This window comes from Hypanus sabinus, chromosome 4 (genome assembly GCF_030144855.1).
Source record: "Hypanus sabinus isolate sHypSab1 chromosome 4, sHypSab1.hap1, whole genome shotgun sequence".
Classification (NCBI taxonomy): domain Eukaryota; kingdom Metazoa; phylum Chordata; class Chondrichthyes; order Myliobatiformes; family Dasyatidae; genus Hypanus; species Hypanus sabinus.
Genome location: NC_082709.1, coordinates 150770938 through 150792749, shown reverse-complemented (window position 1 = coordinate 150792749; position 21812 = coordinate 150770938). Strand labels below are relative to the sequence as shown.

General features: G+C 42.9%; 1 protein-coding gene across 2 annotated transcripts in view; it reads right to left on the bottom strand.

The window, feature by feature from the left end:
* Window positions 1-21812, bottom strand: part of tbx15 (T-box transcription factor 15) — an 83876-nt gene that overhangs the window by 14275 nt on the left and 47789 nt on the right. For both annotated transcript variants that reach the window (XM_059966192.1, XM_059966194.1), the window contains exons 5-6: window positions 12811-12978; window positions 9916-9980 (exon numbers count right to left, since the gene is read on the bottom strand). In XM_059966192.1, coding sequence (XP_059822175.1) covers window positions 9916-9980; window positions 12811-12978 — 233 coding nt within the window. The remainder of the gene's footprint in view (window positions 1-9915; window positions 9981-12810; window positions 12979-21812) is intronic.

The window sequence follows — 21812 nt, the reverse complement described above, 5'->3', positions numbered from 1 at the left end:
TCAGGTGTAAGGAACACCTGATTGCTACCAGATTAATACTAGCTTGTACAGCAGAAACATACTGTACATATCAATTACTCAACATTTAAAGTTATGAAGCAGTTAAGTCATTCCTTCAGATGTCTGTCTATGGCTAGAAAAACATTCCGGTACAGTCGGTACTGATTATTTCAAATAGCTTTCAGCACATTAAAATCCATTTCGGAACAACAGATTAGAAACAACTTTTATCACAATCTGTCATGACTGCACTATGGGCAGGACATTTTCAAATTCATAGGAATCATTAAAAACTGCTGCTCAATTTTCTTTTAGGACAGTTTGTACAATCTTCTCATACACTTGTAATCCCCTGGGACATCTGGCTCTATATTTTGTAACTATATTAGAAACTAGTTTCAGTCCAACATGAACTTCATAGTATTTTCAATATACTAGTAATTTTAAAAAGATGGGAATTTTATTTAGCCCATCAGAAAATTCAAAATTACAACATGGAGCTGGAAATTCAATTTCAAAGTTCAATCATCGTGAAATCAAACTCAAATATTGGAAGCGCTCAACAGGTCAGGCAGCATCCACCAAAAAGAAACAATTCATTCACATTTCAGGTTGGTGATCTTTCATCAGAGATCCGCCTCCTGGCAGGAAAAAGAGATGAGAGAGGAGTCCAATGCAAAGCATCGTATGTTCCACATGGCTCACAAGCTGAGAGCACAGCTTCCACTCATAGGAGTCTGAGTTAGGAGAGAAATTATTCAGTGCAAGAATGAGATCAGGCAGGAGATGAAAGAGGATGTGGTGAAGGAAACTGTACATATCTCCATTTGTGCAGTTACTCCATAACTGTGGTTGGATGTGGACTGAGAGGAGAAGATATAGTCAAGGTAGGATAAAATTAACATCCTGGACTAAGTAGAAGTGAGAGCATATGTGGCAATACTGCATATAAATCTGAAGAAGTAGATAGAAATAGGCTGTGTGCGTTTGGGGGACAGAGGCTGGATAGCGCAGGGAGAAATATCTGGAGGACATGACTTTCTGAGCAATAATAATCTGATGTGATGGGACAGAGATATGAGGTATCAGAATGTTGACATGTTCCCTGAAAAGTAGACAACACCAAAGGCATCCACCCTTGTCAACAGGTTTGATGACGCTGGTGGTACTGGTCCTTAATGAGCAGTGGGCAGAATACTTAGAGGACGTTAGATGAGAAGGAATGAGATTTAATAATGAATAAAGAGGGTGGTTAAGAGGCAAGGAAGAGGTAGACAGGTGGATTATAAACTGGTAAATTTTAAATTGGTTGGTTATTGTCACATGGACTGAGGCACAGTACAAAAGCTTGTCTAGTAAACCATGATGCATTCATCACAATGGTTCATTAAGGTAGCATAAGGTAAAACAATAGCAGAGTGTGGAACAATGTATTACTGAACAGAGAAGGTGCAGGCAGACGGTAAACCGCGAAGTCACATCGAAGTAGATTGTGAGGTCAAGAGTTCATCTTGTCACACTAGGGAATCCTTCAATAATCTTATAACAGCAGTATTGAAGCTGACCTTGAGACTGGAGGTGCATGCTTTCAGGCAGAATCCAGTTTGAGCAAATAAATAGACATGAAAGTGAAGTCAGTGGAAGACTTTTCCATCACACTGGGTTTGAGATATGAACTTGAAAATGATGCTGAACTCTGATGAAAGGTCATAAACCTGGAATGTTAACTTTCCCCTACCTGATCTCATAAGTATTCCCAGCATTTTCTGTTTTTGTTTCGGGCAGCCATCTTCTGCAGTACATTCCTCATAGAGTTTAATCATTGTGTCCCTTGTTTATAAAAACAAGGATCATAATTTCACAAGATTAACTTCTTTCATTTTCACAATGAACTTTAAAACTAAGCTCAACAGTGGAACTGTGTCTGTTTTTTGCTATTATGATCAGCATATTTATTCAAACATGTAATGATATCAACAAGGACATGAGGTAGAGTTGATGTATCCAAAAGTGCAGTGAAATAGATTTAATACATAAACACACATGGTCCTAAAATTGCCATTAACCTGGCATCGCATCTAATTATGTAAACTTGCACCACCTTTCCAAGGAACTAATCTCATACTGCTCGGCTTTACACTGGCTGCAGTATGAAGCCACCCTGCGATATAGGCATTTATTTCATAACTTTATTGAGAAACTTGGGATCTCAGGTGATCTGCTGCCCTTACTCTGAAAATCTACCAATGTAATATTTTCAAACCAAATCCAGGTCCTTAATAACAACAAACTAAATGGCATAGGAAGTTGAAGGAGTAAGTCTGACACCACTTTTGGTTTTAACCCCACTTGAAATGTTAATCCAATGAGGAACCAGACTTGATTTACAAAACGTTCATATGATCCTTCCAGGTAATTTGCAAAAGTACCTAAAATTAGCTTTAATAACTTAAGCCACTGGGAGGGAGTACTTCTCTGTATTCCTGCGTACCACTTTCTATAGACAAGACCACCAGCATTCCAGCCTGGCAAGGTAACTGGAGCTCAGCCTGTTAGCAACCCAGGTACCAGAATCTGAACAGTCACTGCCAGTAATTGCAATGTGGTCAAAGATCTATACTGCACAGAAACAGGCTTTTTAGCAAACACCTCCATGCTGACTCTACATTAATCCCTTCTATGCCTCACCTATTGAAGTATTTGTCTAAAAGCCTCCTAAACATAGTAATTATATCTGATTTAACCACCTCCTCTTGTAGTGCATTCCAGACATCATTGTTTAAAAATCTTACTCCTCAGTTCCTCTGCAAAGATCCTAAAGATATTAAAGATTATTTGTCACATGTACATCAAAACATTGATTTGCATTAACAACCAACGGTCTGAGGATTGTACTGGGGCAGACTGCAGGTACTGCTGTGCTTCCAAAGCCAGCCTAGCATGCCCACAACTGACTAACCCTAACTATATCTTTGGAATGTGGGAGGAAACCGGAGCACCCAGAGGAAGCCTACACGGTCACGGGAAGAACATACAAACTCGTTTCAGACAGCAGAGTGAATTAAATCCTGATCAGTGATCATCGGTGCTCTAAAGCAACTGCACTACGCTTCCAAGCTTACCTCTCATCTTAAATGTATGATTTTGATACCAAAGCCATGGGGAGAAAGAAGATTTGACCATCTACCCTATCAATCTCTTTCATAATCTCTAACATGTTATCACTCAGCCTCCTTCGCTCCCCAGCACAAGCAGGTCCTTCCTACAGCGTATCTACCAGAAATACAGATGGTTCTTTTTAAGTGTGGGCCACCCAACATTTTGTAAATTTGCAACATAACATCCTAACTCTTATACTCTGTACCCCATAACCATGCTCTACAACTTCATCGATTCACCCATATTGCCTCTTTCAGAGAAATATGAATTTGGACCCCAGGGTCTCTCTGTTCCCTACCATGTCCTACCCCTATTTGGCTTCTCAAAATGGATCACCTTGCACTTGTTGGGATTAAATTCCATCTGTTAACTGACCTGTATTCAGCTGTATGCTTGGACTATCTTACTCTCTATCTATACCACCAATTTGTGTGTCATCTGCAAAATTACTAATCATGCCTCCTACACTTACAACCAATGTGTTCACATATACCAGAAATACCCGAGGCCCCAACACTGTTCCCTGGTGTACACTACTAGTCACAGACTTCCAATCAGAAAAACATCCATTCACTTCGCTGCCTCCTGTCGGCAAGTTAGTTTCAGATCCTTGCATTGGATCACATGTACCCTGAACTTCAGGATCAGTCTACCATGTGGGACCTCATCAAATGCCTTACTAAAGTCCATGCAAACAACTGCTGCCCTGCCTGACCACAGTGCAGGACAACACCTTATACCAGTTTGTTACCTCCTCAAAGCTCAAATTATCCACGCTAACTCTCCCTAATCAGCCTCTGCTTTTCCAAATGAACATGAGATCCCCTGCCTTATAATTTTCTCTAGCAATTCTCTTACTACTGATGTAAGGCTCACCAGCCTATAGTTACAAGCTTATCCTTGCTTCCCTTGCCTTGTTGAACACAAGCATTAGTATTCATTCAGGACCCTGCCCACATCCTTCACCTCCACTAAAGATGCTGAGGACTGGCAATAGAAACTCAGCCTTTGGGCTTCTAATTATTCTGCATACGTTTTAGTCTCAAATCAATTGTCACCTTATGAATAAGCCAAAGACATTTTCTGAAGCATGTTACCAGACTGTCCACAAAGAAAGGACTTGAAATCAGGAAGAATTTTGTTTAATAAACACACTCTATCCGAAAATGCTCTACAACCAAGTGTTGCTCTGAACCAAATTCAATAGTTATAACACAAGGAGATGACAGCTGAGATAACTAGAGAGTACGTAGGCCATGCTGTAAGATGGACTCAGTATTCCCAGTATGCTGTGTGATTAGACTATCGAGTAGAGCTCACCTGGAAGTGTATGTCTGAATCTCTGTCCTAAGGCTGGAGTAAACAGCTGGTACTAAATGCTCTAATACTGGCAGCACTAATTCAGGCTCCTGAAAATCTCCAGTGATCAGCATCAAGTAGAGCTGTCCCAGACCTTTTAAAGGAAAAATAGGCTACATCTGCAAACGAGGATGAATTTCTACACAGCTGGGAAAACACTGCAACACTGAGGGTGAGATGACACATTAGTTCTGCTGCAGAAGTCCCAGCTGAAGACTGAAACAAAGCTGCCTATAACGTTGACTTGATCTTCCAACGGCGATGCCTCAAATCAACAGCATCCATCTTGGAGGGCCCTCACCATCCAGGAAACGTCCTCTTCTCATTGCTTCCATCAGGGAGAATGTACAGGAGCCTGAGGACACTCATTCAATATTCTAGGAGCAGCTTCTTCCTCTCCACTGTCTGATTTCTGAATGGTCCATTAACCCATGAACTCTACCTCACTATTTTGCTCATTTTTTGCAATTTAGTTACTTTTTAAATATATTTCTTATTGTAACTTCGTCATTTTTATGTATTGCACTATATTGCTGTCACAAAACAACAAATTTCATGACATTTGTTCGCAATAATAAACCTGATTTTGATTCTGATGTGTAGGCCAAAGAAATAGTCGATCTGTTGGCAGAGTTGTCCAAACCTCTAAATGAAGTTCGGGCAACCCAATTCCAACCTGGCAGCTGGCTTTGAAGGAAGCTTGGAGGCTATACTTTCCTGCAGGAAGGAGGTAAACTTGTTTTATGGACCAAAAGTCAGGTATAGCTTAATGGCCATTGTTTCAGCTTCTGTTACACCAAGAGTAGAGGCCAACCAAAGCTAGCACTGCAGTCGCTACTCACACTGCTATCATGGCCTCAGGCACCAGTGATGAACAGGGCTCTGCCCACAACCAACAGCCAAGAACCTCTCCTGCAACATCTCAGGAGGTTCTTACGTACCAACGGAAGTGAGCAGCATCTGTTCCATGGAGTGCAGATTTGCTGCTCTCAGTATGGCTTCACTAAAATTCTACCACAGGTACTACCCGTGTTTGTCAGCCAGGCTCTTGAGTCCAGAGGGCATTGCTCCAGGCCCAAACATAATGGAAGTTATGCTTTGAGGCCATTTTCTGCCTCCTCCAGTCCAGATCAGAGACTGCGCAGCCCTTGGTGTAGGGCGCAGGAATAGATAGAGACACGAGGAAGGCAGCTGGCAGAAAAAGAGGTGAATAGTAAGTACATCTGTTGCTCATTGTTTGGTTTATTTAATGGTACAAGAAGAAAAATGCCGTGGAAAGTGGGTTGTGTGGTGTGCTTCAGTGTTTTTGATTAAGGTACACTAATGAGAAGAGACAGAAGGAGAATCAAGTGGGAGCTGCAATGACTGCGCTTTTCTAGACTAGAATATTCAAGAGAATCATTTGATTCCTAATTGATGGCAGAGGCGTCTCTGACCTGATTTTCAGCCTTCCTGCTCGTCCTCCTTTCCCCTTTCCTGTCACTCAGACTTTGGCAACCACATTAGCGCCGGGTTGTAGAAAATGACACAAGCAATTACACATTGTCGAATCTTTAGGGTTGCAATGGAATGCACCTCCACATGTTACCAAGCAGACGAATTGTTGCTTCAAGGTGCTTACTGTGCTCAGGGATCAGCTGCGATTAGATGTAGTATTGTAAGAGTTATAATGCTAGGCTAGTAACCCAGAAACTGAGAGATTAACTAATAAGCTGTGAAATAGAATTTGGTAATTTACTTACCTGGGAACAGTCAAAAAGATTGCTAGATTATAATTAAGACTGACTAATATTCTTTGAATGAGTTAATCTGCCACTTCTTCCTGTTCTATCACACAAGTGTAATTCACAATGTGTAATATTCTCTCGATCTTATTACCCACATCCCCAGAACAAATATTCTTGAAACTCAGACTGTTACTGCTGCGCTAATCTCCCAGTTCACAAGAATCCCTCCTGCCAGTCGGTCAGCTGAGTCCCCACCCTTCCTGTATTCTGATTTTCTGAACAATTGGTTACTGAGTTCTGCTACTTGTTCTCGATATCCTCTCGACTCACTCACATCCTGACCAACAATGTCACCTTGCTTATGTGTATTATTAACATTTGAAGCTGTGCCTTCCTTTTGCTCTAAAAGCTCTTTATACATTGTTCATCCTTTTTCTTTGGATTTACTGGGTTTTTTAATGCCAGGCTATTTACATTATCCCTTCAGTTTAAAAGTTTACACCAGCCTTCATATAAGTGCGTGGTGCTGTAAAAATACAATTGTTTTACATTGCTGATTGGAGGGTATACCAGACTATGCAAATTATAATTGATGCACTGAAGTATGCAATAACTATTTTATAACTGAACTGCAGATTCAGTCTTTTCAATTGACCAGTTTATGAGAAATGTTTTTTGGGGAGAAACCAAATTAGCACTCATTTAAATACACAGAGAGAAAAAAAAACAATTATTCCATCATCTGCTAAGTTTGTTCCTGTAATCAAGCTATCATTAACATTGCAATAAAGGCAATGAGACTATCAACACTTCCTGTTATTACAAGGTGAATTACTCAGCAACTTCTGGTTTCTGCCAATGCATACAGAAGTATGGAAATCCGAGGGTACTGCCAAAATTATCCTGGTGCTTCCCTGGTTATGCTATTGCAGTGCCCACCAACAGATAAAGCTTTGAAATGAATGCAACGCCATCTACTTGAACTTGCTCACTCGTTCCGCATTAAGGATGTCTTAAAGTTAGGGCGTTCAGCAGTGAATGAATTTTTTTTTAAATGAGAGTCAGTTCTGAACATCATCTGCTCTAAGATTAATTTTATACATATGGTGTAAGGTTTGCTTAGAATTTGTTTCAAGTGAAAATAATTATTTTTTTTTAAACAGCATCTCTTTCCTTGTGCTAATTAACACCTATACATTTTGTGGTCTCCATTTCACTTTCTGGCTACTACTCAAATATTTCCTGCTTTGCGTTCACTGATTTTGTTTCCATTTAGGATTATTCTATAACATTATAAGTTAGGGAGATTTACTGTTTTATAGCAGACACTGAATTCAATATAACTAGCAATTTAATATGAGTTAAAACCTCATGGCCAATGCAAGCCAAATTTCTTCAGCACTTTATGGCAATGTGGAGGTATGGAGAGATATTTTAATATAGAAAATAGGTGAGGTACCACTCCCCCCCCCCGCAAAAATTGCAATATCAAGTTTGAAAATGCAACCAAATCAGATTTTTAAGCTGAGGATTTTTTGGGGAAAAAAATGCATTATCATTTCAATGCAATGTAATACTATGTGAGCATCTTGCAAAGGAGCATCATATGATAAATAACAAGCTGCATTATATGCTGAAGGAAGTCAACAAGACAGAAAGTATTTAAATGGAGAGTAATAAATGGGCTGAATGGCCTAATTCTACTCCTATGTATTATAACCTAAGCAGTCGATATTTTGGATTGGGTCCCTTCAAATGTTTTTTTTTGTTTTGTGCAGAGTTTTCAGCATCTTCAGAATCTCTTGTGTTTATGAAGTTGCATTATATATCATCTTTACTGTACTGAAATATCCCAGAAATATGATTAAACAAAATATGCCACTGAGGAGATACGGGGATGGGTCACCCAAAACTTGGTTAAAGATACACTCATTCGGGTGCATTTGAAAAAAGATTAAGGTCAGGAGGAAAAGAGATTTAGGGAAAAAATCCAGGTCTTTCTGCCTCAAGCAGCTGAAGAACGTGTCCACCAACAGTGACACCATTAAAGTCACAGATGAGCCAGAAGCCAATGTAGAGAAGCTGGTTGACCTTATCAAATGTTTTAGGACAAGGATGGATTGAGAGATTAACAATTGAGGGACTTTAAAAACAAAAATGCAATTTTCAAAGGTGAAAATTTGTTTATATGAGAGCAAATGAGGATGAGCAGAAATGAGGGTAATAGGCCATATGACAGTGAGTAGGGTTGAGGTCGTGAGAGGAAATAGAGACTGGCTAGGGTGGGAAACAGCCAAGTTTTAGACAAATGGGGACAGAAAGGAGGAGATATGGGTGGTTTCAAGATGGAAAAGAAGTGGAAAGACAAATTTAACAAAAGTGGCAGAGTTTGAGGATCAGATAGTTGTTAGGACGAGGAGTGGTTAGAAACTGGAGTTGATTTGGACGAATTTACTGTTCACTGGAAGTCCGACACGCAGATTGAGCACTTAGACTCGGAGTGGGAGATGGGAGAGGTGGTGGGGCGGTAGATAGAGCTGTATGCGTGTGATTTGATGCATTTTCAAATGATGAGGGACATAATTAAGAAAAGTGAGGGATCGGGTACCGAGTTGCAAAATGCAACTTAATCCTCTCTACCACGTTTTGATATAAAATGGTGCATTCCTGAACCCTGAGTTAACCGCTGCCACCTTTTACAATTGGTTTTCGGAGAAAGCCAATTGTCCAGCCTCAGGAGGGTGCTTTGGGCGTGCGCCAATGCACTATAACCGGAATCACGGCATTCAGCAGTTAGGGTGTAATCCTGACTGGTGAATGAGATTGAAGCCCCTCAGTCAAGTGTGAATGGTTGAGTGTTGACAGGCGTTAGCTGCTGATTGCACCGATGTCGGCATTGCCGAATCTCTGTTTATACTTTAGTGGAAGCGGTGTTATTTCCGCCTAACGATAAGTATTTGCAGCCGCGATGGGCCAACTTTATCCTAACATTAACATTTGTTAAACTCTCTCCAGGTGCTGTCAGGAGCCTCAACATTCGGAGCGCTGCGTTATATCTCGTATCTAACCATCCACTGCACTTAGAGGTAACTGAGTGCAACAGGCTATGTCTAAGACTGGGTTTTGTTTCCAATTATATTCTGCCATTTCCACTTTAATATGGGCCTTTAACCATTTTACACAAATGCCCTGTAAAGGCAGTTTATTATCAGGGCGGGTTAAAATAGCTACTTATTTATCGGCAAAATGTGAAAGATCGTAGAGCTTAAATTCAAAAATTATTAATAATAGCTTACACGCGGCACCTTCTCCAAACTCAAAGTAAATGACAACAGGCGAGTTGTCTCAAACATCACGGCAGGAAGTGCGAAGAATCAATCGGCAGTCACATCACCGCCGCTTCTCCGTGGGCAGAACCGAGTCCTGAACCCGAATATAAATATAAACTCGTTTATTTTGTTTTAAAAAAAAAGGTAAGCAGGCGTCCTCAGCACTCCCAGTATTTTTCTAAACTGTTAGACAGCAAACTTTTGCTGTTAAACAGCACAGCGTTGTCTGTTCTGGCCGCCTACCCAGGCAGTTCGGAATGAACGCGAAGAAAACGCGCATTCCTCTATTGTCAAGTCGGAATTCTTCATTTGAACTCATTTGTTGAGCTTTGACTCCTCACCTGTTTCTTCCCGAGTCCCGGAACCCTTTCGCGAAAGGATTTCTGTCGATCTTCAGCCTTGTAATCTGGAGAATGAAAAGAGAAATTCAAAGAGCGGCGAGATGATAATGGTTTGTGGAAAAGTGAACACGTAAGGGCGAAGAGAAAAGGGGCCTTAGGGAGATCCGACCGGGAAACCTAATTCTTCCAAAATCAAACATCAGTTCAGTAATAAAGTAACGAAAATAGAAGTCTTTATTACTTCTTGAAAACGGAGTATTGCTGTGCGTTATAATCCAGAAAACATTAAATTCTCATTAAAATGAAACTGTCTTCGATAAAGTGATTGCAGTAAAAAAATTATCTTATTCCTACACACCAAATTATTTTGAATTACATTGATACCTTTAACTAAAATTCGAATTTGTTCAGCTTTGGAAGGGTCAGGTTTGCGTCGGTTAATTGTATTTTTTTAAAGGAAACGGGTATTAAGAATATTCACCACGGGAAAGGTTCACTTTTGAAAATGGTCGTTGGAGAGTGATCAGGAGGCATCTTTTTTTTAAAAAAGAGAATGCTGCAAATAAGCCTCCCAATCGTTTCGAATAACCTTCCGTCTACCGGAAACAATTTGTGTCCACTTCCAGCTCACCACACCACCACCATCAGGTACGAGACACCCGACTCTTCTGAGAAATTAAACCTTCGTATCGGGGGACGACTGGGAACACGCCGGTTAAAGAAGATGTACGGTGCCATCCTGAAATGCGTTACAAGTGAGGGATGTGTTCGCAGAATGATAGAGCAACTCCCAAATCTGGTCGACAGTCCAGCGATGCTGAAACAGCCTAGAGGGAGGAACTCACGCCTGCTGTTGGGTTTAATTGAAGTGGGGTGTCGAATTTGGTTTCAATACTGCTCAGCTCCCTCTTTGATCTCCCGGACACTGAATCAACATATGTAAATGTTTAAATCTTTTGAGAACTTAAACGTTGCATTGGTTGCTCCGAAAACTTCTAAACCATTATCAAGGATTGAGGCTCCGGGCACTGGTAAAGACGTACAGAATTCTCTCCCCGGCTGAAGGGATGGATTTTGGACACTGGCCGTTACCAGGTTCGAATAACTGGACTGAAGTTTAATAACGCGCAGTGTATTAACATTATCTTAATCAGCCCGCCGATCGATCCGGAAGACTCCGGCCCGCGCTTTTTACACCAAGGCCCTCCGATGTTGTTTATTCCGAACTATTGTTTGAAGGGGGGAAATGGTCCCTTTTGGAGGATGTATGGTGCAATCAGAGACACGAGTTTAGGTAGAAATAAATAAAGTATGTGGAGTTTATTTGGATAAAATAATTCAGGAGATTTTTAAAGTAAGATTATACAACACGTCAACGTAGGCTTTTGAATTGGATGGAAATTTTCGTTTAAAATATTTCACCGAGGATTTTCCCCAGAAAGATACTGTACGAATTTACGGCTGAATTCACTAAACTCGCGTGAGCATTGTGAAAACACAAACAGCAGCGGTAACGATCTCAGACAGAACACTCCGACGTTCTCGTGTACAACGAACGACCAGTCGACTTGCTGGAGCTGTTACTTCTTTTGGTCATTAGGAATTTTCGTTAGCTATTTGAATCTGATTAATCGAAAGTGATTTGAAGTAATTAATTAGCAGCCAATATGAAATATATGGCCGAGAAACTGGTGGGATTTTAATAGCAGGCTTCTTTTTAATTGCATGCTTCACGTTAGCTTACGTTACAAAAAAAGGAGGCTCACGCTAGTTTTAATGCTGTGATACGACACGCAGTAGATCTAAAAGCGTAGGCATCTGTGCTACTGCTTTATGCAGGTAAACAAGGCTGTAAAATCGACAGATAGCATGGAACAAGGATTGGAGCAGAAGCCCAGTTGTCGAGCACAGTACTTCCCTGGTGTGGGAATCTTTTGTTTTAAAATAGTCCAGAGCCGGGTGTCCTTAAGCATTGGCTCAGGTTGTTGACGTGTTCGTGAACTTTAAAAACAAGACACCTAATCGTGGTTCAGTCGTTCATTCGCTCTTTTTTAATCTATAGCGCCGTAGTTTTAGTAAAGACTGTGACTATTTTACAGATTTTAGACGAATTTTCCACAGCAATGTTAATGACATTCCCGTTGGTCAAATCGCACAGACAAGGTCCTCTCTGATAGATCTGTACCAATTACGTACATTTATTTGTGTTTATGGGGCACACTGCACTAGTGTTAAACTTAGAATCATTAACTAGCTGCTAGTTCCGTAAAGCAATTCTTGTACGGTCCAAGTTATTGAAAGGGCGTGAAACACGATCTAATTAAAATTAAACGCGCAAATAGCGTGTAAGTAAACTAAACATGACATCCAATGCATAAAAATGAATCCACCGAACTGTTCATTACTGTAATTGTATTCAATTTCCAGAGAAATGCTTAAGTTGTTCCTAAAAGAAGTAGAGATAAATCAAAGGTAATGAAAATATACAGCGGCGGTGGCGGGAAGAGACAGCTTTAGAATTTTGAGTCTACTTCAGCAACATATTCTTCACAACATATCTCCCCCACCCATCCAAGCTGTACTCCACGTACTATGTAGAATTATTTCCTACATGAGGAAATATAATCTCAAAATAAGATTGTGCTTCACGGCGATTCTTGTGAAGAATTGTGGAATCCACTTGTTGGCTTCGACTCGCCTTTATGGATTATTTAAGTATATTTTGTGCGTGTTTGGGGGCGAGTTTTCGTCTTGTATTGTGATGTCTCAAACATCAAGACACTGCACTACAGCAGAGCGGCGTTGAGAATCTCCCACCCCCCGGCTAGCATCTAAGAGCTGGAGAGAATTCGCAGTTGCTTTTCTACAGAGAACGGAGAATGGCGGAAGACCTACCTGCTGGTTTTGATACGCTGTTACAGTGGTGAAGACAGTCTCCGGGAAAGTAAAAGTTTTCACCCCTTCGCCCGCAGGCACTGGTTTGGTTGGGCACAGCTCGCTGCTGAAATCCTTTCGGATCACATGCACCCGGGGCTGATATTTGTGCATGGAATGAAGAATTATCTGTTAGAAAAACGAGGAGTAAAGATAATTATTTTTGCGTTAGCTACGTTAAAAAAAAAATCAGCCAGATCAAAATTCGAACAAAGGCCACGCCGATCAAAACTTCGCTGAATGACGTGCGCTGCATTTCGTTCAAACTAAATGATTTCCAGATTTGGATAACAGAAAACGAAGTGAATGTCGTATAAAGCTTCAGTTTCTTTCAAATTAATAAAGTGATCCAATAAAATAAATGTGCATGTAATCGTTTATTATAAATGTTTTTTGACAGAATTCTCATATTTCTGGTTAGAATCCGGAAAAAATTAGAGAAGAAATCCGGGCGTGTAATCTACTTGTGTCTTCGATCGTCAACTTTAATAATGCATTGATTAATTATTTTATATTTTATTTAGAGATGCAGCGCAGAAAGGCCCTTGGGCCCACCGAACCGCGCCGCCCAGCAACCCACCGATTTTACCTCAGCCTAATCACAGGACAATTTACAATGACCAGTTAACCTACGAACCGGTAGGTCTTTGGGAGGAAAGCCACACGCATCAGGGAAGAAGCTTTCTTACGGAGGACACCGGAAATGAGCGCCGACGCCCCGAGTTGTAATTGTGAGAAGATATAACTCGCTATCTTGACGGGTTTAGTGGGTGCTTATTACTGAACCGCACTGGAGGGGGAAACTCCTTGTTTGAGGCAGTCGATGGACGGAGTACTGTGACTCCCGGGAACAGGCTGGGTGTCCGCCAAGAACAGATTGGTGGCGACGGGAGAGACAGCGGGCAGCTTGGAAAGACGGCAAGCGGGGCAGGGAGGGGTAGCAGCCCAACCTGCATCTTCTGTGAAGAAGGACCCAAGAAAGCTACAGATAAACCCAATGAAAGACACCCCCAGGGGAGCCCGAGAGGGTGGGGGGGGGGGAGAATGAGCATCCCAGTAGGACGGACCCAATAACAACGACCAAGGCAAATGGATTATCGATGACGGGACGGAGATAGATGCACTTGCAGCAAGGCTTGTAAGAACAAGCGGGTCCTAAAGCTCCATCAGGCCTGAAAGAAGTGCTTGGAGCAGGAGAATGCTGCGCACAGGGTTTACGCCTGGTGAGAGCAGGAGGAGTCACCCCACAGAGCCCAGAACCTCAAAGCGCCAGAAGGTTCTGTCCCAAGCAACATAGTGCAACAGGCCAGATCAAATGGCCCCCAGCCAGCGACAAGAAAGAGTGGCTCCAGTCTGCTGGGGAATGGAGCAAGAATCACAGAGCTGACAGCCAAGGGGGATGTTGACAGATGGCTCCAGTCAGTGACCACCATCATTGTCAGCTTTGCCACAGAGAGGTTTGGAATAGAGGAGCGAAAGATCACCAGATTCCAATACATCATGAGCCGCAGGGCAGCCCAGATCCACCGACTGCGCCTAGAGCTCTGGTCCCTGGCACGGCCGTTCAGGGTTGTAACGGAGTAGAAACCTCCCCTGGCTGAGCTCCAGAACATCTGCAGGAAGAAGCTAATGACCCAGCGCAGAGCAGAATGACACAGGAGGCAAGGGAGAGAAAGAGCCAGCAAGCAAACTGCCTTCATAGCAAATCCATTTGGTTTTACAAAATAGCTCCTCGGGCAGAAACGCAGTGGCCAGCTTGTGTGCTCTAAAGAAGAGGTGGACCATTTCCTCCATACCATCCTGAGCAACCCTGCAAGGGAGCAAGAGCTGGGCCTCCACAGAGCCCTTAAAAGCCAACCATAGTGGAGTTCGATGTGAGGGAGCCAACCTGGAAGGAAGTCCAGGAGGTTGTGTCTTCAGCCAGAGCCAGCTCTGCACCAGGACCCAGCGGAGTACCCTACAAGGTGTACAAGCACTGCCCGGAGCTTCTCAAGATTCTTTGGAAGATCCTGCGAGTGATCTGGTGCAGGGGGACAGTGGCAGACTCCACTGGTGGAGATACACAGAGGGGGTCTGGATCCCCAAGGGGGAAGATTCATCGAATCTGGAGCAGTTCAGATCCATTTCGCTGCTTAGTGTGGAAGGGAAAATCTTCTTCAGTGTCTTGTCCCGCCAGATGACAGAGTTTCTCCTCAAGAACGCTTTCATTGACACTTCAGTGCAGAAGGGTGGAATTCCCGGAGTGTCTGAGTGCCTGGAATACACTGGAGTAGTCACCCAGCTGATCAGGGAGGTGCACATGGGGAAGGGAGACCTGGTCATGCTTTGGCTAGAACTCACTAACACCTATGGGTCAATAGCCCATGAACTGGTGGAGTTTACACTGGACCATCACCACGTTCCCAGACAGATCAAGGACCTCGTCATGAACTACAATGGGAATTTCAGACTGAGAGTCACTGCTGGATCTATGACATCAGGCTGGCATAGGCTGGAGAAGGGGATTATAACTGGGTGCACAATTTCCGTTATTCTCTTTGCCCTTGCCATGAATACGATAGTCAAGGCAGCTAAGGCAGAGTGTAGAGGCCTGCTGACCAAGTCTGGTGTTCAGCAGCCCCCGATCAGAGCCTCTATGGATGACCTCATTGTCACGACAACCTCAGTTCCTGGCAGCAGGGCCTGGAAAAACTCATCACATGGACAGGGATGAGCTTCAAGCCAGCTAAATCCAACTCCATGATGGTGTTGAAAAAGGGCAGAGTGGTGGACAAGTTTTGTTTTACCTTGGATGGCACTACAGTTCCATATATCACTGGGAAGCCAGTCAAGAGCTTGGGGTAGGCCTTCAACTGTAGCCTCAGAGATGCAGCTGCTGTCCGATCAACTTCCAAGGAGCTTGAGAGCTGGCTCACCATGGTGGACAAGTCAGGCTTACCTGGAAGGTTCATAGCCTGGATTTCCCAGCATGGCATCCTACCCCGAATCCTATGGCCGCTTCTGGTATACGAGGTGCCTGTGACGACTGTAGAGTTGCTGGAGAGAACGATCAGTAACTACCTTCGAAGGAGGCTGGGCCCACCTCGTAGCCTGAGCGGCGCAGCACTGTACGGAAGGTGCAGTAAGCTGCAGCAGCCTGGACGAGGAGTTCAGGGAGAGGTGCTGCAGTACAGGGATTCCAAGTGGCAGCAGCTGGCAACCAGGTACGGACGGGCGGGAAATGGAAGGCACAGGAAGGGCCGGTGGTAGCAGAGTCCCGGCTGAGACACAGGGCTCTGGTGGGGACAGTGTCAACTGGGCGAGTGGGGCTGGGCTTCATCTCACAACCTGGCTATGACAAGGCCAAAGGTGAGGACAGATGCCAACTAGTCCTGGAGGAAGAGAGGGCTGGCGTTGTAGAGGAGAGGAATAGCAGGATGGTGGGCATGCGGCAGCAGGGAGCATGGACAAGGTGGGAAGGTGCGCTGGTGCAGATAATCTCCTGGTCTGACATCTGGCAGGCAGAACCCCACCGCGTTATATTTATGATCCAGGCTGTCTATGATGTCTTGCCAAGCCCTGCAAACCGCCATGTCTGCAGCAAGAGTGATACACCGGCATGTCCTCTCTGTCCAGGAAGAGGATCACTGGAGCGCATCCTTAGCAGCTGCCCTAAGGCCTTGGGGAAGGTTGCTACCGGTGGCATCGTGACCAGGTGCTGAAGGCAGTGGCGGAGAGCATCGCGATGGCCATGACCACAGAGTGGTCAGAGGAAGATCATCTCCTTTGTCAGAGCTGGAGCACAGCCCCCACGTCAGCCCAGACCAGCATCGTCATCGGACCTGCTTAGCGCCGCAGCAGATCGGCTGCTTCAAGCTGACCTGGGGAGGCAGCTGAAGTTTCCCGCCCAAATAGCAACAACTTCACTGAGGCCGGATGTGGTCCTTTCTTCAGTGTCCTCGAAGCAGGTTGTCCTCATCGAGTTGACAGTTCCCTGGGAGGACCACACTGAGGAGGCAAATGAGCGGAAGCGGGCCAAGTACCAGGAGCTGGTGGAGCAGTGTCAGAGGCAAGGCTGGAAGCCTCACTGCGAGCCCATCGAAGTAGGGTGCAGGGGTTTTACCGGCCACTCACTCTGCAGAGTCTACACTCTACTTGGCATCAGTGGGGCTGGCAAGAGGAAAGCAATCAGGATCATCACAGAGGCCACTGAGAGAGGCTCCAGGAGGGGTGATCCATGGGCCCCTAGCTGGGGTCTGATCAACCCAAGCTGGGTCACCTCGGCGAGAGTATATGATGTTGAAAGACCCGAAACACCCAACAACCCCAGGTTACATCACTGATGATGTGTCCCAGTGCATCCACAGGATGTATCTCAGAATCATTACTTTTACTTCAGGAACCCAGGTGTCGTGCAGTTCAAAGGCAGATAAGCACCTGTCTGTGTAAGATGCATGATAGTACAGTATAATCTAAGCTTGGTTTCACATCTAACCATGGCAGATGAAAAAATGTTCTGTTTCCATGATGAAAGGTGTGATGGCACCATGTTTTTTAACACTGCCTCCTCATTTTCAGAAACTGGGATGCAATCCAGTCCAAACAGAGAATGAAAGTTTCCTTTCTCTGGAAGAAAAACAAAATACTTTCCCTGATGGGTTTAATCAAACTCCTGTGAAACAAGGTCAGTAGTTCTTAATCCAATTCCAGCTTGGATTATGTCCAGAGCAATCATTTAGAAAGAATAAAATTGGGAAAATTGAAAGATAATTTGCATTTTATACTTTTTAAATAATTTTCTGAATATATTGTTACATTTTTTATATTGAAGCTTTGGTTTTGAGTAACTGAAATGTGAAGCACAATTGTGGTAAAAATTGAATGTTGCTATTCACATTATTTCATTTTAGTTTCACATTGGAGTTAAAATAGCCATTAATGAAAAAATATTTTAATGAATTCTAATAAAATAAAATGAATTTGCTCCAAGCATTCTTGGATTTGATACAACTCTATTCTGGCATAAAACAGTTTTCAAATTGTAAGCATCTCCTAGTACCTTTATAAACTCTACCTTATTCACTTTAGCACCACCCACATTTGCTTATCTGTTCGGTCAGTGTTTACTCTGAGCACATCAACAAATGGCAACTTACTGAACAAAGCCAACTCCAACCTGACTGGCAAAGACCTGTGCACCACAGTGGGTTCTAGCAGTAAATACCATCACATGAAAGGCTAGTGCAAGTCCCACGCAAATTGCTCTGACATCCCAAGTTGAGCCCCCAGGCTTAACCGTCTGTCAAACAACATAAGTATCTCTGAAAGTTTCTGATATTTAGGACCATCCAAAAAGTCCAAAATTAATCACTATTTTCAAACTGTGACTCGACTCTATTACTAGATCTAAATACAATATAACTTCAAAGTATAGCGGCAAAATTACCAACAAATGCGTCTTGGTGAATTTTGGAGTTCCTGCATTCCTGCATTTTACGGATTCCCGGCTTTCCTGACAAGTGTAATAGGAAATGCCAGAAGCTCCACAAGGAGGTGGCAACATTTCTCAGGAAGATCTCAACCATTACGTTAGGCTGGGGAGTAGGATGTATCTGTGTACATTCAAACTTCAGTTGTAAGAAATTTTACTTTGGCCGCATTTGGAGTATTGTGCACAGTTCTGGTCGCTAATTTATAGGAAGAGTGTGGAGGCCATGGAGAGAGTTCAGAAGAGGTTCATCAGGACATACTCTGGTTTAGTGAGCATTAGCTATAAGCAGAGGTCTGACAGATTTGGATTCTTTTCACTGCAACGTCACAGGTTCAGAGTGACCAGAAATAAGCATATAATATAATGAGAGGCAAAGAGAGGGCGGATAGTCTTGAGTCTGTTTTCCCCAGGGTGGAAAGAAACATCGAATACTAGAGAGCATAGCTTTAAGGTGACAGGGGCAAAGATTAAAGGAGATTTACTAAGCAGGTTTATTATACAGAGAGTGGTAGATGCCTGGAATGTGTTGCCAGGGAAAATGGTGGAAACAGATATGTTAACAACATTAAATAGGCATTTGGACAGACACATGAATGGGCAGGGGATGGGGAGATTTGGACTATATACAAGCAGATGAGCTTAGCTTGCAATAACATCATAGTCGGCACAGATGGCCCTGATCCTGTGCTGTACTTTTCTGTGTTCTACACAGAATATGGGAACTCAAACACAGAACTCTTCTGTCAAGGTTATCTGTAGCCATCATCAAGATGTTGTTCATGATGTCAAAGCCCAATTCCAGCAAAAACCCAATATAAAATGGAAAATGCTGGGAAGACACAGCAGGCTGGGTTTCTCTCTACTGAGAGAGAAACAGAGTTAATGTTTCAAGCCGATGGCTGTGCATCAGAAATTCTGTCAAAAGATCATTGATCAGAAATGTTAACTTAGTTTTTCTCTCTACAGTGCTCTCTGACAGTGTGGAGAGAATGGGTTGTGGGCTTGTTTCTGAGTTGTACTTTTCCTGTACTTTTCATGTTGAGTAAGTCAAGTATTTTACATTTTACCTAGGTTGAAATTGTCTGACTTTATGTATCTCATTTCTAATTCCTGTTATGGTAAATAGGATTGGATTTCACTGCAATCCCCAGCGGAAATAAGTTCACAAGTGGTAAATCCCAGAGTTGGCATAAATTGGCAGTAATGAAAACAGATGCAGAGAAGGTGCGGAGAATGGAAAGCATCAAGGACTGGTACAGAGTGTTCCTCAGAAGTTATAACCCAGGCACATTTTGGGAGTGGAAGATCTGAATCATATCTGGTCCATGCTATTTTTGCCATCACCAATCACAAAGCAGTTTAAGTTTGCAATCATTCACTGGCTGTCGGTTCCATTTTAAAAATAGCTTTTTGAAAAGAATAGCAGCAATCTATTTCAGAAATGTATAAATACTTCACTATTTATCACAGGCTTACCAAGACTATCCCACAAATTGTACCATAAATATTGATTAGGTAGGTAGAAATGACTGGGAGTTGCTTATATTTTAATTTGCATGTAATCGAATTGGAAAAATATATTGAAATGAGAAATGTATCAAATAATGATAATATGCAAATGAATGTTATATTTTAAAATGTTTATCATATTTGTATGAATTCATGTTTAAATTGAGTCTGTGTCTGAGTCTTTCACAAACTGTATTTGAACATTTTGACCTGGAAACAGGCAAGAGAGAACTATGTCTGCAGAATAAATCAGTAAAATAATATTCTCTACAGGATTACTCGATGAGAAGTCTGGAAATGAAATATCAATGAAACTTTCAATTCTATGGTGAAAGTTGGAGAAATAATCCAATGAAGAGTTTGCTATTGTGTTTATTTGTGGACTGTTCCTCTACTGGCGCTCCTCTTTGCTAGAACTCACGGTGGACATCGATATTCAGCTTTTCTTTGCATTTCGTCTCCTCATTCTACCCTCCCTAAACCTGAACTCATTCAAAAAATCTGCTGTCTGTCTCCCAGCTTGCACAAGTTCCATTCACCCAACTCACCAGTACTCACTGAACTATGTTGGCTCCCAATTAAACAATGCTTCGATTTTAAAATTCCTTTCACATCACTGTAATGCTCTCCAACTTGGGCACCACGGTAGCATAGTAGTTAGCCCAGCACTGTTACAGCACAGGGCATCAGAGTTCAATCCCAGCATCCTCTGTAAGGAGTCAGTAGGTCCTCCCTGTGGAATGTGTGAGTCTCCTTCGGGTGTTCCGGTTTCCATCCACAGTCCAAATACGTACCAGGGTAGGTTAATCAGTCATTGTAAATCGTCCCATGATTAGGTTAAAGTCAAATCAAGGTTGTTGGAGGTTGCTGGGCAGCATGGCCAGAAGGGCCAAAAGGGCCTTCTCTGTGCAGTATCCCTAAATAGTAGTAGGCAGCCATCGATCCCAGGTGATCATGGGTTTGCGCCTCGGGTGGCGTAAACCTGGGTGGGAAGATTTGAAGAACTGGCTGTTGCCCATGCAGCGGGATCCCCCTCTCGACGTTTCTGATGTAGTCCAAGAGAAGGACAAGCGCCAATACAGCTTGGCACCAGTGTCAGCGCAGAGGTTGCCAGAGTGAAGTTGTAAACAACATCAATCTGCCTTCAGGAACTTCGGGATCCTTCTTCAGGGTTTACTCCCAAAGCCTTTCCCATGGGTGGGAATGGCCACAAGGCAGCAGAGCTTCTCCTTCTCCATAAATAAATCTCTAAGTAAATAAAACTCTCCAACTCTCCTGATACCAGTGTTGTTCAAGTTTATATCATCTCCTGATTTAATTACCACCATCAATGAGTGTGCCATCAGCTGCTAACTCCATAAGCTCTGGAATTAACCATATAACAATTACAGCACGGAAACGAGCCATCTCAGCCCTTCTAGTCCGTGCTGACTCTTACACTCACCTAGTCCCACTGGTCTGCCCTCAGCCCATAACCCTCCATTCCTTTCCTGTCCATATACCTATCCAATTTCACTTTAAATGACAATACCGAACCTGCCTCTACCACTTCTACTGGAATTCCCTGTTTAAATCTACCTAATTTGCTTTCACACTGCTCTTATTGAAGATGTTCTTTACAAACTATTTCTTTCATCAGACTAATGTTCACCTGCCCTTATATGTTGTTACATGACCCAGTGAGATTTTATCAACCAGATGCTGAAGTCCCATTAAATCCACACTGAAAATCAGTAGGATTATGATTGACTTAATCATTACTCCACTTTCCTGTCCAAACCCATAACCATTCATTTCCCTATTGTCCACACTTCTTGATAATATTTACTGATTTAGCTCTCACAAGCATGGGTAGAGAATTCCAAAGATTCACACCCTTCTTAGAGAAGGAATCCATCTTAAATGGCTGACTCCTTATTTAAAAGCCTTGCCCCTGAGGTCTAGATTTGCTCACTAGGGGAAATATACCTCCAGAGCCTATCCT